At 39.5% G+C, this 15,624-nt stretch overlaps 1 protein-coding gene across 1 annotated transcript in view; it reads right to left on the reverse strand.

The window, feature by feature from the left end:
• Positions 1 to 3,540: 3,540 nt before the first annotated feature.
• LOC149843636 (RNA helicase family protein) overlaps positions 3,541 to 15,624 on the reverse strand; it is a 91,933-nt gene continuing 79,849 nt past the window's right edge. Inside the window, exon 23 of the mRNA XM_089999980.1 lies at positions 3,541 to 3,831. Within this exon, the coding sequence (XP_089856106.1) occupies positions 3,684 to 3,831 (148 nt within the window). The 3' untranslated portion in view covers positions 3,541 to 3,683. The remainder of the gene's footprint in view (positions 3,832 to 15,624) is intronic.

Raw genomic sequence — 15,624 nt, forward strand, 5'->3', positions numbered from 1 at the left:
GCATATAAATCAGACACGTTAAAAATAGGCGAAATATGCCAATCATCGGGCAGCTCAAGGAGGTTCAAACCCAATCGCCCAAGGATGGACTTGAAGGTACTTATGATAAGATGCATGTGAATAATGAACTAATAATAATTATAAGATCATACTAAAATTTTTGTCATGGTCTAAAATATGAGGTGACTGCACCAACCTCAAGGGATCCATTTTTAGACGGTTGACTAGTAGATGGTGCATCCTGTCACTTGGGTCATATGTTCAAACATCACAGGAGTTCGAACTCCAGATGAATGGCTCCAAAACCTATACGAATGGGATGCCCATCACTTGGATGGGCCCCACTCTTTTTTCCGATGTTCTTATTTCAGATGGATGGCATCGGATTAATGGTTTAAAAACAGCTCACAATGAGTTTGTTCATTGTTTTGATGGGTGCCGTTCATTTTTAAGACTAACGACGACCAAGGCACCGGCAGAGGTGCCTCTGAGGTGATCCTCTCTCTCTCTCTCTCTCTCTCTCTCTCTCTCTCTCTCTCTCTCTCTCTCTCTCTCTCTCTGTGACTAATGAACAATTCCATTATTTGAAGCAAGTATTTGGTAGAAGCAGAAGCATGGCAGCTCCCTGAGGGGCAAAGGGTAAGCCCTCAGAGTTTTAAGCCATTAAGACAGTGACCATAAGTACAGCAGGCTGAGTCAGCGCGGCCAGGTCTCTGATCCTGGGGGTGGTTTCTCCGTGTAAATATCAAAATATATATATTTGGTTGAAGAATAACATATCAGCAGGAGTGGTAGTGTGCTCGGGGGAGAAAGTGCTGACCCTTTCCTCTCAGGTTCGACTCTCACAGGACTTGCAGGTAGGTGCCTTTAACTATTGGGCGCCCTAAGGATTTGGGTATTGGTACCTCTCATCACTAAATTACATTAGACCGAGGATTATAGATGCACATTTCTTTTAACTGACCATAGCGAGCTAGAGATTCGTATGCTATTAAAATGTGAATTTGGAACATACATTTTTGGTGCACATTTTCGATTCGACATTTGTACTACTTCCAATCACAGCATGGGCCCCATAAACTAAAGATGCACACATCAGAGATCTGAGGTTAAGGATGCAAACGGACCGGATCCAGTATGGGCATTCTATGATTCGTGGCTGTAACCAACCCGATCCAGATCCTACTTTTTTATGTATTTAGCTTATCCGGGTTTGCATCCCTATATCCTGGTTTGTATCCAACTAATTTTTATAATAATCCCAAAGCTCATACTAGGATGGGCTCTAGATGAACTCTAAATGGAAAATTTCCTTTAAAATCAATAGTACGGCTGCAATCAAGGAACCATTTACAATATTTGATTAAAACAACATAATTCGCCTTTGGATCTGAAAAACAAAAACTGTATTCCAAACAGCTGCACACGCGAAAGTGGTAAATCCTCAGCTGAACCGTTCCACTTATCCCAAACAACTACGTGGATTTGTTAAAACTACAAAAATTTGGAGATTCTTTATTTTGCAATCCCAGCTGCCACAGCAGTTTCCAATCAGGGTCATAGTTTTATCTATGAAAACAAACACGCCCCGCCGCCCCCGCCCCCCAAAAAGAAAAATTAGGTGGGAAGCGAAACGTGAAACTGGAGATGTCAAATACCACTCCAGTTCCATTATTTTCTACAGCTGCATCCATTCCAAACGATTTTGGTGCTGAGCAATCCACAATTCCACTCTGGCTATCTATGAGTTGTAGCTTCCAAACAGGGCCTAAAGTTTCCTATGAAATGATACTACCTCTACTAAAATCTTAGAGCCACGGATTGTTTCTACACACTGGAAATGGAGAGGGGCGTTGATTTGAGGCCTACTTACTGCATGAAAAGCAGTCACTATGTTTGCATTGCCACATTGGGGCCTATAAAAAATGCTCGCATATTTTTGCAGAAACCCTAACGTGCGTTGAAATTTGAATCCAAAGCTATGGAAAAATTATTGCGTATTTGTTTTCTTTCAGCTGTGTTCACGTGACATGGACAGGAAGATTATTTCAATATCACAAAGTGGGGAAAATGAAAATTATTTCTTAAAAGATGCAACTTTTTTCGGGGGATGAGCTCATTAAGTGACCCGGTGCTCCGGAGGGTTTCTCGTCATTAAAAAAAAATGTTTTTTTACAAAACCTCTGCTACCTTTTTATTAGATTTGAAGATAACTCTAATTTGGCACGAAGAAAACAGGGCACACCATAGAACTTGTGCCCATAAATACTATCCCCTGCCAGGCTGCTACTGCAAGATTATGCTAGAGAAACATCATTGAGAAGATACAGGGCGTCTATGCAACTATTCTAGAATTTTAAACATGGGGTAGATTCGTGATATACAACCTTGAGCTTCATAAAGTATGTGACATGCACAACAAGGAAGAGTGTGTTGCAACTGTCATAAGAGTCTGCCCAATTTCATGAGCATAAAGCTAAGAACGCTTTTTCTAGGGCCACAATTCAGAAAGCAGCTGGTATAGTCCCAACAAGAGACAAGGTTACGTAAAAAAGCAGAACACACTTTTTTTTATGAATAAAAAACCTAACCGTGCTGGCTACGCCGGACGTACTTACTGTTGCTTTTCTGACCTACCTCGCACCACAGCCCTTGCCCCCAGGGAGTAACCTTCAGCACGGGCAAGAGACAAAATGCCATTGCCCCTTATTATATGCAAGCGGCTGATGCCCATAGGAGTGGAATCCTGACCACTCGTGTAACAGCTAAAACCCCTTCCCACTACGCCAAGCACCTTGGGGCTTAAAAAAGCAGGACACTTGTGTCCCATGAATGAAACGCACAAATTGATGGGTCCTTTCCCACAAGCACAATTTCCCTCCATATGAGCGGTCATCTATGGCACATTACTAGGCTACACATCTGAACGGTAAACAGAGCTAAACTCTTCCATAGTGCGGGATTTCGCATGCCTTCAAAGTTGTGTGGTGCACATGCACAAGGTCGCATGTGAGTGCACCTCTATGTGTGATTAAGAGCAGGACTTCATGGCTAAAAAGGCTTACAAAAAATTACCATACTACCCCTGAGACTAATGTTTTTTCACAGCATAGCCACAAGATATGCAATATTCCCTGAATACCTATTGTCAGGCTCAGCTTGAGAGCCAGAGGTGGGAGGGGTGATGGAACTTACTGAGGGTTTAATTTATATCACCTTCCAATTAATACCACCGACCACCACAGGTGTTTGGGAACCCTGTTTTGAGAGATGAGGATGGTGTTTATGAGTGAAGGGAAGGGGATGAGCCATTTTCAACTACATCCTCTCAAGGATGCAGTTGACAACTCCAGCCGCACCACCCATTTTCATATCTACTCCCATCACCCCTCCGATCTCCTCTTTGACACTGGCAACCAAACCGAAGCCTAAATGTAACTACCAAGACAATTGGATGACCTGCCAAATACCCAGGACCGTTGCACTCTCTTCCATGTTCATTCCATTTGCGTATTTAGATCAATGATTGCACCGTAAGTCTGATATGAAAGCTGCCACAAAAATATGTTTGTATGCTACAACAGAAAGAGAGTAAGTCAGCTAAATCCTCTAATTACTCTCAGCTCACATCAAAATTACAACTTTAAAAGAAATTGCTTCATTTGTGACCTCATAAATGGCAATCAATGAATAACAGGGTTTAGCTTTTGTACTTGAAAAAAATGAGGAGCAAGCTCTGTAAGCCATGTAGGATCGATTGCAATAACGTTACGCATATAGTTCTTCTCAGTGGAGACAAAAGAATCATAAATCACCCACTTTGGATTGACCCTGCAAACACAAATGACACCAAAATAGGAAGGTTAAACCAACAAGATGAAAAGTTCAATATAGCTAAACTGGTGATGCCGTAACAACAAGAGAGAGAGAGAGAGTCCTTGCATCAAACTGGCCATTAGTCTTTCCTCCTTAAGTATCAACAAAGAGAGAGAGAGAGAGAGAGAGGCATGCCAATCACCTTGTGAGATTAGAACCCATCAAGAGAGAGAGGTCTGTAGGTCGAACAATCTATCCATACCTATTTCATGAAGGTCTTGATGATGGGCAAGGCTTCGTGACTAGTCTAGGAGCATCACTGTCGATGTCCAGAAGTGTCTAACACCAATACCTTAGCACTCCATAAGTGTTAACATAGGTCAACTGTGCCTAAAAACTATGTGAGGGACACATAACTGGATTCCAATCCAGTATTTTATCACTCCAAAACAAAGAATCCAAGTGAATTTCAAGCTTAGAGATTTTAAAAACCAAAAGGCAAGGCTTGGGAATCTCTACATGCCAAGATACCGGGGTGCAGATGAATCAGATAGTCAGATATTCAAGCCAAATCAGACATTATTTTCGGATTCAATCCTTAAAGTAAAATCTGAATGTGAATCCTGATCAACTTTGGATCGGATCCATTATGAGTTTTAGGTAGATCTAATTTGAATTCAGATCAAAATGTTGTCTAATCGCATTTTTTACATGTAAAGAGCTTGGTTTTAATCTTTTCTACTGGACTGATGTGCTGGTCCAGCTCAATTGCACAAGTTGCATCTACAGGATAGTTGAACACCGAGATGCTGAAGCTGGTTGGTAGGGAGAGGTCACTGGTGACAACTGTATATTGGGCTCAAGGTAGGCAGCCCGCAGACAACCAGTTTCGCCCAGGCCTCACCTGGCCATGCTTGTGGATTGTCTCCCATAGTTTCCAAAAGGTTGGAATATTATCTTGCAAAAACAATTGAACTTTCATTAGTTGCCACAAGGAAAGCCCCCTAGATGATGCCATTGGCTGGTGATGTTCAAAAAAGGTGCATCATTTACAACCTGATTGGCAAAACCCAAGCATACAGACACCCCATTCCCTAACACTTGCTTTAGCTTGTAGAAAGAATGAAAATGAGACGGGTCACCAATATAGGATCAAACATGAATTTTGCAATTGAACCAACTTGCCTTCCCTTCTAACATCATGTACAAGGTGTTGCTGGTCCCCTGATGATGCCTTTCTAGCTCCAAGAATCCCAGATTTTTTTTGAAAAGGCCACAAAGGTTTCAGCAACAAGTACTTTGAAGTCAAAAAGTTGGAAAGGAAGAGGATATAGCTAGGTTTCAAGTTTAATGCTCCATTTCTTAATACGTGTGCATTCATACGACAATACATGTGGTATGTCTAATAATTTCTCCACCATCCAATTGAATTTTTAAAAGCAATTTCAGCAAATAAGGTGGGCAACCTTGATGGTTGCTCCTGAATTCCATAGAAAGTTATGCTGCAATCTTCCAATGCATGGATGGTCCCACTTGGAAGCTTGAATGCCATGAGACAGTGTAAAGGTAAGCTGGACATGACAGATCATAGGAGGATAAGCCAGGCAGCATACAAACAGATTAGAATTCAACTCATTAAATCTGAGGACTGTGAGAACTATCTCCTGGAACATGGTGTGTTGACTTGGCAAAGAGAGGCAATCACAAATAGGTGACAGACAAACTACCCATCAAGAATCCCCTAAATGCAGATAAGCCTCCAAGGTGGAACCCAAAAACGGATAATGGTGGATTTGTTTAACTTAAATATAAACATCAAATCAGAGATTGCAGCAAAGCAGGAGAGAATACTTCAGCTTGTTGGTGAAACGCCCAGTTGCTTGGCTGAAAGGAAGCAGATTGCTCGCAAAAACAGGATAGGAGATTGGGATACCTCTAGGAAAGTGAGGAATTGAAATCTCTCTCATATCAACTGCTTTATTCACCCTAAGGGTATGTTTGATGGTTTGTCCAGGGTTGGATGAAATGAACAAAAAAAAAACAGAACATTGGTTGTGTTCGTTCAGTAACAACTGTACCAAATCCAACGTTTGTAACTTTGGGACCACACTTAGATACGATGTTCCAAATGTCCTTTGTTTGACGACAATGTGCGGACAACTTGGACAGTTGTGATTCAACCGATAACAGTGAATAAAACGTCTGCGATCTTAAACACAGTACCAAACAAGCAAGGAGGAGCCATAAAAATAATAGCAACAAGCAACACCATGCTCAGACAGGAAAAAATGGCCCAAAAACATAAAAATTAAAATTAAATATTCTAAATCAAGAGGCAACCACACACTCAATCGACCAGTGTAATCAAACATATACCACCCATCCAAGACGCAATATCCCAAACCATAGCATAAGCCTATATGAAAATAAGTTTGACCTCACCAACAACATAAGAAAAAAACTGCCAAGACAAAAAACAAGAAATATGAATCTTCAGATCATAAAAGCAAAAACTAGGTCCAAAAACACTGAAAAAAAAACAAGAGAAAAGGGATCATAGTCCCAGACTAAAAAAAACTAGAACGAAACCCTGACCTAGGAAACACCCAAGAAACCCTAATCTTATAAAACCAACAAAGAAAGAATGTCCAAAACAAATAGAAGAATCACAGAGAAATTTACACAAAAAAATTTACAAAACAACACACAAATCAAGAACAAAAGGAATAAGAAAGATGGGAAACCCTTTTTCACTTGTGGTGGAGCTTTGGACGCAGGAGGAAGACGACGGTGGCGGCGACGGCCTTGCTTCCCCTCCCCTCTCTGCTAGCCATCCACGCCTCCCCCTCCTCTGACCGTCGTTGCACAGGAGAGAGAGATGCGGCACACCCGTCGATGTTTTTTTTATTGTTTCCCCCGTCCTCGTAATAGGGGGTGTGTGGAACGTAAATAACAGTATATAATGGACGCGGTGGACAACGTTCTGCGCGTCTATTGTGTCCCACGTTTGTTAAAAAATATGTAATTTTGGGTTTTCTATTCCGCACGACGCGCAAGACGTGCCGTCAAACATACCCTAAGAGATGACCTACCCAAGGACACAACAAAAGAGGTAAAACTGGATCACACTACCATAGCCACTAGAACTTTGAAATTGCTCTCCTAGAACCCCTTTAATGAGGATAGCAAAAGTAGTTGTGATGCAAACAAGTGATGGCAGTGGACCGGGGTGGGTGCGGGGAAAAAGGTCTCCACCCCCGCCCCGTCTGAAAATTTCGCCCTCCATCCCCACACGGGTTTTGATTTTAACCTCCATCCCCGGTCCATCCTCCGTTTCATGTCCTCCATCCCTGGTCCAAACGAGGCAGGGGGAGGTGGTGCCCCATTTCTCCAGTCATTCCGCCGTTGCCGCCTTCCGCCGTTAGATGAAGGAGAAGAGAGATGGGAGCTCGGGCAGCTCTTTAGAAGAAGGAGAGAGTAGAGATTCGAGAAAGGAATTTATGTTAGGGTTAAGAATATATATATATATAGGATTTTATAATATGTATAAAGGTATAATAGCAATTTCCTTAATGGGGATAGGGGACGAGACGAGGCGAGGCGGGGTGGTGTGAGGCAAGAGTAAGTCTATCCCCGCATGAGTTTTGATTTTAACCTCCATTCCCCGTTTCATTTCCTCCATCCCCGGTCCAAACAGGGCGAGGTGGTGTGGGGTCCCGTTTCCCCCCCGGTCCACTGCCATCCCTAACGCAGGCCACCACTTTTACCAATCCATGGCTCATGGAAACCATGGCATACAAGAATACTCTTGATGAAACACCATTCAATAAGATCATATACTTTGGATAAATCAACTTTTTGGTAAAGAAAATTATGTTCATAGAAGTCCACCAAGTGAACCATCTCAGGAGAAAGCAAGATGCTCTGTTTGACACCTCGGCCTTGAAGGAAAGCAGCTTGGTTGGCTAAGACAATTTGCTAAAGGATAAGCCTCAAGGTATTAACATAACTTGACTGATTATTTCATAAATGAAGTCGCAAAAAGAACCTTGCTTGTATTCATCAAAAGAAGCTTATCTTTCTTCAGAATGAGCACGATGCTGGGGAGTTGATTTGGCTTTAATATCTTACATGTGTGGAAGAAGTTCTTTACAACTATGCACAAAATAGAACATTCTATGTCAGTATATTTGGCAGAAGAAGCTCGAAACCCATCAGCTTGAAACATTACCTCTTTACCTCTCAAATCTGAAACAGGTTCTAAAAAGAATAGATCAACCCCAAGTGCAACAGTAACACAGGGTTCGATTGGAAGGGGAAGAAGTGATCTTTTTAAGCTTGAGAGAAACCCTTTAAAGAATCTAGCCTACGATATGGCTGTAATGAAGTGGATTGAATCCGATACACATGCAAGAACACACTTTCAATCAAGTAAAAATACTTGATTGAATCACGAAACCACCCACACAAGGGTCTACAAACTTGTTATTGCATAGAAGCACTTAAGAGCGAGTTAGGAATACAATGCCACAAGAGGCCAATTTATAATACAATGGAGTCAATGGGGTGCAGCTCAATATGGCTGTTAGGGCTGCACTCAACAGTCATAAATATAGCTGTTGGGGCAGCTCCAACAGCTATATGGAGCTGTCCCATCATAAATATAGCTGTTGGGGCAGCTCCAACAGCTAGATGGAGTTGTCCCATCAAATCTGAAAAAGACAAAAATAAATACATGAAATAAAATGCAGAAATGTCAGCCCCTAATGGGCTGACACCTATTACAGAAAAAGACTGAAATACCCCTAATGGGTATTTCAGTTAATAATAAGCACATATATACATATACATGTATATATACATATATATACACGTATATGTATATCTTAACACCCCCCTCAAACTCATGGTGCAACAACCGAGAGTTTGTCAAGTAGTAAGTGAAATCTGGGTGAAGGAAGTGCTTTGGTGAAGAAGTTTGCGAGTTGATACTATTATGGAACATAAGGCAGTGTGATAGTCTTCCGCAGAAATTCTTTCCGAACATAGTGGCAATCCATTTCAATGTGTTTTGTCCTCTCATGAAACGTATGATTGCTCATGATATATACAGCAGTCTTGTTGTCACAGCATAATCTAGAAGGTTCTATGGTGTGAATTCTGAAATCCTCTAGTAGTTGTCGCAATCATACTAACTCAGACGTAGTCGTTGCCATAGCGCGATACTCAACTTCAGTTGAGGAGAGAGACACCTTCTGTTGCTTCTTGCATCGCCAGGAGATTAGGGAGTCACCTACAAAAACACACAAACCAGTAGTTGAGCGTCTATCATTCACATCCTCTCTCCAGTCAAAATCTAAGTATGCAATGACTTCTAATGAAGAAGAAGATGATAAAAACAATCCATGACTTATAGAATTCTTAATATATCTAATAATTCTCATTACAGCACTCATATGTACTGTAGTGAGAGCATGCTGAAATTGACTGGCAGAGTGAATAGCATGAGAGATATCAGGACGAGTAATAGAAAGGTAGGACAAAGCTCCAATCATTTGTCTGTATGGGATTGGATCTAGTAGAGGTTCTCCATCATCCTTCTTCATTTTTTGCATTTATGACATCTGGAGTGTCAACCCGTTTTTCATCTGAGAGTCCTGATCTCTCTATGATTTTTGTGGCATACTTAGTCTGTGACAAAAAATAACCACGAGGTGAGTAAGCTACTTCAATTCCAAGGAAATACCATAAAAAGCCAAGATCTGTCATATCAAAGTTGTCTTTAAGCACATCTTTGATATGGTTTACTCTCTACTTATCACCTGTTGTGATTATCATATTATCTACGTAAAGCAACAGTATAACCATCTCTGCATTGGAAGACTTAACAAACAATGCAGTGTCAGTAAAACAAGATTTAAAATGCAGTTGAGTCATCAGATTACTAAATCTATCATACCAAGCTTTGGGAGTTTATTTTAACCCATACAAGGCTTTTCGTAGACGAAGAGTTTTCCCATGTGCTAAATTCAAACCTGGTGGAGGATCCATGTAGACCTCCTCATCCAGATTACCATTTAAAAATGCATTTTTCACATCCATTTGAAAAATTGGCCATTTTTAGATTGATGCTATAGAGATGAGAGTTCTGACAGTCGTCATTTGAGCAACTGGGGCAAAGGTCTCATCATAGTCAATTCCATATTCTTGACTGGATCCCTTAGCTACTAGTCTAGCTTTATATCTTTCCAATGTCCCATCCTATTTGGTTTTGATTTTGTAAACCCATCTACATCCTATAGTTTTCCTTCCTTTAGGTAATGTTTGAATTTTCCAAGTTTTGGCCTTTTCTAATGCTTCTAATTCATCTTTCATGGCTTTAATCCATTCTTGATGATTTTTTAGCTTCATAGTAGGATAATGGTTCAAAATTTGAGTGTATGATCATTAAGCATGCTCGGTATCTTGGTTCAAAGGAATCATAGGATACAAATCTACTAGGGGCTTTTGAAATTCTTACCGATTTTCTAATACTAGCAGAATCAATATCTTGATTTTAAGAATATCTTTCTAAAGCACATGGTGGGTGCCCTTCGATCCGCCTAGTATATGTTTGTATGTTACTATGGGATGGGTCGATATTGTTAAGATTGTTGTCTATATTTTCACTTGCATCATGAGAGTCAGAGTCTTCATGTTCACTTTCATGCTCATTATGAAGATTTTCATATCCTTCATGTTCATTGATGAGATAAAAAAGAAACGAATAATCACAGTTTTCTTGGGTTTTTCCTTGCTAAAACCATCTTTATTTTCAAGAAATGTAACATTTCGTGAAACATATAATTTGTCCCTTTCCCTGTCATAACATCTAGATCCCTTTTGATTTTCGGCATAGCCCCAAAAAACACAAGGGATTGCTTTTGGAGAAAGTTTGTCGTTCTTATGGGTAAGAACAAAACACTTACATCCAAAGACTCAATCTTTTATAATCGGGGGGGATTTTAAGCAAATTTTCAATAGGGGATATATTTTTAATAGCTTTTGAGGGCACTCTATTTATCAAATAGACTGCCGTACGTGCAGCTTCGGCCCAAAACATTTTTGGAACATTTTTTGATACAAGAAGTGTTCCAGTGGTCTCAACAATATGTCTATGCTTTCTTTCAGCTAGTCCATTTTGTTGAGGAGTGTAAGGGCAAGATTTTTGATGAATGATGTCATTTGAATCAAGAAAATTTTTAAATTCTTTTGATACAAATTCCCCCCAGAATTGGATCTAAAAATTTGAATATTGGTTTTGAATTGAGCCTTTACGTAATAGAAAAATCTTTTAAAACAATCAAGTACTTCTGACTTTTGCTTAAGAAAAAAGATCCAAGAATGTCTACTATAATTATCTACAAATATAACATAGTAAGATACCCCGCCTTTAGATACAACTGGAGTCAGTCCCCATACATCCGAATGTACTAACTCAAATGGATTTTTGGATATAAATTGTCTTTGCCCAAAGGGTAAAGCTTTCATTTTGCCAAGAATGCAATCTTCACAAACCAAATTCTTTTCTTTATAATAAGTAAGAAATGAAAACAAGTGTAATTTGGTCACACTAGGATGTCCTAGTCTTTTGTGCCAATTTTCTATATCTTTCTTTTCCACAAAATTACAAAAAAAAATGTTTTGAAAACTCAAGATTGTCCATTACATAGAGATCTCCTCTTCTATGGCATTACCCAATCGGTTTCCCAGACTGGAGATCTTGTATTAAACAATCATTAGAAGAAAATAAAACTTTACATCCATGACCCGTAATTTGTGAAACCGATAAAAGGTTCAAATTTAATTTTGGCACAACCCTAACATTTGGTATGTGAAAGTTTGGTTGTTTTTTAAAGATTCCAAGACTTTTGATTTTTAAGGATGTTCTGTCGGCGGTTGAAACATAAAAATCATTTGAGTTAGAATGACATTCGGATAATATTGACTCATTTGAAGTCATATGAAAAGAGGCACCGAAGTCCAAGATCCAAGAAGTCTTACCAGGATCACCACTTGTGGATACGACCACCCCCGAAAAGGAAGAAGCTTGAGTTTTGAACATTGGTTGTAGCGACTTCATTAATTGAGCTAAAGATAGGGAGTCAATGCATTTGGAGTTGTCAACATCATTCCTTTCCACCAAAGCAATTCTCTTATCATCTCAATGATCTTCTTTCTTTCTTTTTAGACAAAACGGCTTGATGTGTCCCGGTTCATAACAATGATAGCATATGATTTTGCCACCTTTTTTGTCATTCCTCTCATAGTTAGTATTTCTCTCATTCTCATTTTTCACAAAGTGAGGAGATTTATAACTCCTAGTATGATTATCGGGCTTTGACATAGCAAGCACGGTTTCTTCATCCTTTGAAGTCGATGGTTTCTTCAATCTATTTTCTTCCATAGTCAATTCTTCAAGAGTTTCGACTATGGATAGCACACCTCCTCTATGAAGGAGAGCTGATTTAGTTCCCTCAAATTCGGGCCTAAGCCCATTCATAAATTGGTAGAAATGCTCCGTTTTAATTTGATTTTCACGGAGTTCTATATCTTGAGGACAATGCCATTTTGGCTCAAGAAGAGTCAATTCATTCCAAAGGAGAGAAAGTGCATTGTAATATTCTCTAATACTCATTTCTCCTTAGGTCATGGTTCTCACCTTTTTTTGGACATTGCATATGTGTGCAATATCTTTAAGACTATACATGTCTTTAAGATATTTTCATGCATCACTAGCGAAATCAAATTTCGCTAAGATAGAACATTTGTGAATGTCCACACTATTGATGAGCCATCCAATTATTTTGAAGTGACTCATCCTCCACTCTTTCTATTTTTTCTCGTAATCGAAAACGGCTTTACCCATTTTCTCTCCTTGAAGAACAATCTCTTTCCCATTCTCATTTTTCGTAAGAATGAGCTTGGGTTCTCTTTCGGTACCGTCCACCAAACCCCATAATCCATTTTCCCATATTTTGTGTTTAACTATGGATGCCCACATCACATAGTTTGTATCGTTTAGGCGTACGGGAATGGAGACCATTACCTCTCTTTCATTCTCCATTTCCTTACAAGGCTAAGAGAAAGGGTAGAGAACGAAGAAGAAAGAAAAAAAGAGTGAAATACGAGCACTTATTTGAGAGATGGCATGCTTCCCGATGCAACAATCCTCGATTTGTTGTATCTCCTAAGCGTACGATTCTTCTCTTGATATTGTCACGAACTTTCTTCAAAAAGCTTGCCTTTGGACCACCAAAGCTTTGATACCATGTAATGAAGTGGATTGAATCTGATACACATGCAAGAACACACTTTCAATCAAGTAAAAATACTTGACTGAATCACGAAACCACCCACACAAGGGTCTACAAACTTGTTATTGCATAGAAGCACTTAAGAATGAGTTAGGAATACAAGGCCACAAGAGGCCAATTTATAATACAATGGAGCCAATGGGGTGCAGCTCAATATGGCTGTTGGGGCTGCACTCAACAGTCATAAATATAGATGTTGGGGCAGCTTCAACAACTATATGGAGCTGTCCCATCATAAATATAGTTGTTGGGGCAGCTGCAACAGCTATATGGAGTTGTCCCATCAAATCTGAAAAAGACAAAAATAAATACATGAATAAAAATGCAGAAATGTCAGCCCCTAATGGGCTGACACCTATTACAGAGAAAAGACCAAAATACCCCTAATGGGTATTTCAATTAACAATAAGCACATATATACATATACACGTATATATACATATATATACACGTATATGTATATCTTAACAATGGCTGCTGCATCGATAAAGAGTAGGCCTCCAACTTTAACCTAGTGGATATAGTTAAATTTCTGTCTAGTTCTCACTGGTGCAACAAAGACGGCTTGTATTAGAATTCCTTTCTTGTGACAATCTAACCCCAGAATTCTGCTTCCAAAAGCGTTCTTCCTGGACTAGAAGCAAACTGAACCTTTCTGAGCAGAGCACAGATTCCAAATAGATATAGAACTACTCTCCAAAAGTACCTGAATTTGCAGAGTACTTGAGTCGATCTCATCAACTTTACTGTTGATGCTCCGAAATACATCCCTGTTACAAGCCATGACATTGTGTTTTGTGTCATGGAGTTGGTTGACCACTCTTGAGCATCAGACATCCCTGTTGAAGGGTCTCCAACTTGCTCCAACAATGGTGTGGCAACTCGAAACCAGGCCCACATCTTGAAGGGCCTAGAGTTGATTCATGATTTCGGAAGAACAGAGATTTATAGTTAGATGTGGATCCGGCAGAAACTTGGATAGTCTCAGTTGCCCCAAAGCTCTCCAACCACAAAATATTAAAAAGTTATGATTTCATCCTTTCCGGTAAAAACTACCATTTTACCCCTAGCTGACTGCCACGTTCTACTCAACAACAAGTTCGTTCAAGGGATTAATAGTGGCTTGGAAGGTAGGTGAAACATCAAATGAGGGGTCAAGTGGGAGAGAGGTCAATTCATGGGGGAAGAACCCCATTCAGGGACAAGGCAACAACTGGAGATTTCACACTAGGGATGAGGCTTCGAGACCCATTTGAGATTTTTTTAATTGATAACAAAAAATCAACAAGAGTTGAAAAATTCATCCAGAAGAAATCAATAAAGTTCAAGAATAATCAATGTGAACGAGAGAGAGAGAGATCTAGTCTTCAAATGAAACTATTTAAAACCAAGGTCAACTATGTGAGTCCAGTCCCTCTTCTCGTGGTAACAAATGAAGAGATTGTAATACAAGCTACTTCTCGTGCTAAATAATGCGGATATAAAATTGATTGGTGCAAAAACTGAAAATGTTTCAATATAGAGAATAAAGGATTTTCTTTTTGTCTTTTATCGATTATACGATATAGATTGAGCCCTTTTCCCTTTTTTGAACCTAATGCTTGCAAAGGAATTCTATTACAATTATTGTTCTATACATATTGTGACTCATCAATTTCTTTAATTTTTTCAAATTTATTAATAAAATATGCACTTAATATTATTGGTATTAGGTCCGTAGGAAGGGTGATAGAATTTTACTTATTAAATTAGTATTAGGTACGGATATTATTAATATTATTAGTGTTTATGCACCTCAAGTAGGTTTAGATGATTCCATTAAGCATCAATTTTGGGAAGATTTAGATGGAGTAGTACAAGAGACATCTTATGGAGAAAAGCTTTTCATCGGCGGTGACCTTAATGGACATGTAGGCATTAGTAGGGATGGATTTGAGAATATCCATGGAGGCTATGGTATAGGAAAAAGAAATGAAAGTGGAGAAAGGATTTTAGATTTTTATTTGTCCTATGATATGATCTTAGCAAACACTTGGTTTAGGAAGAGGGAGTCTCACCTAGTAACATTTAAAAGTGGGGTTAATACGAGTCAGATAGATTTTCTCCTACTTAGAAAGAGAGATAGGGGTTGTTGCATCGATTGTAAGGTTATACCAGGAGAAAGTGTAGCTACACAACATAGAGTCTTAATTTTAGATCTTAGAATTAGACAATGCCGCAAAAGGGATAGACATAGGATAGATCCTAGAATTAAGTGGTGGGCACTGAAAGGAGCTAAACAAGGAATGTTTGTAGAGCAGGTAGTTAAGGAAGTTGATTGGTGTCTCGAGGAGGATTCAGAATCAATGTGGAATAAGATAGCGGGTGGTATGAGAAAAGTAGCTAAGGAGGTATTGGGTGAGTCTAAAGGCGGTGCACCACTAGGTAAGGATACATCATGGTGGAACGAGGA

This window comes from Nuphar pumila, chromosome 3, assembly GCF_984573655.1.
Source record: "Nuphar pumila chromosome 3, dmNupPumi1.hap1.1, whole genome shotgun sequence".
NCBI classification, from domain to species: domain Eukaryota; kingdom Viridiplantae; phylum Streptophyta; class Magnoliopsida; order Nymphaeales; family Nymphaeaceae; genus Nuphar; species Nuphar pumila.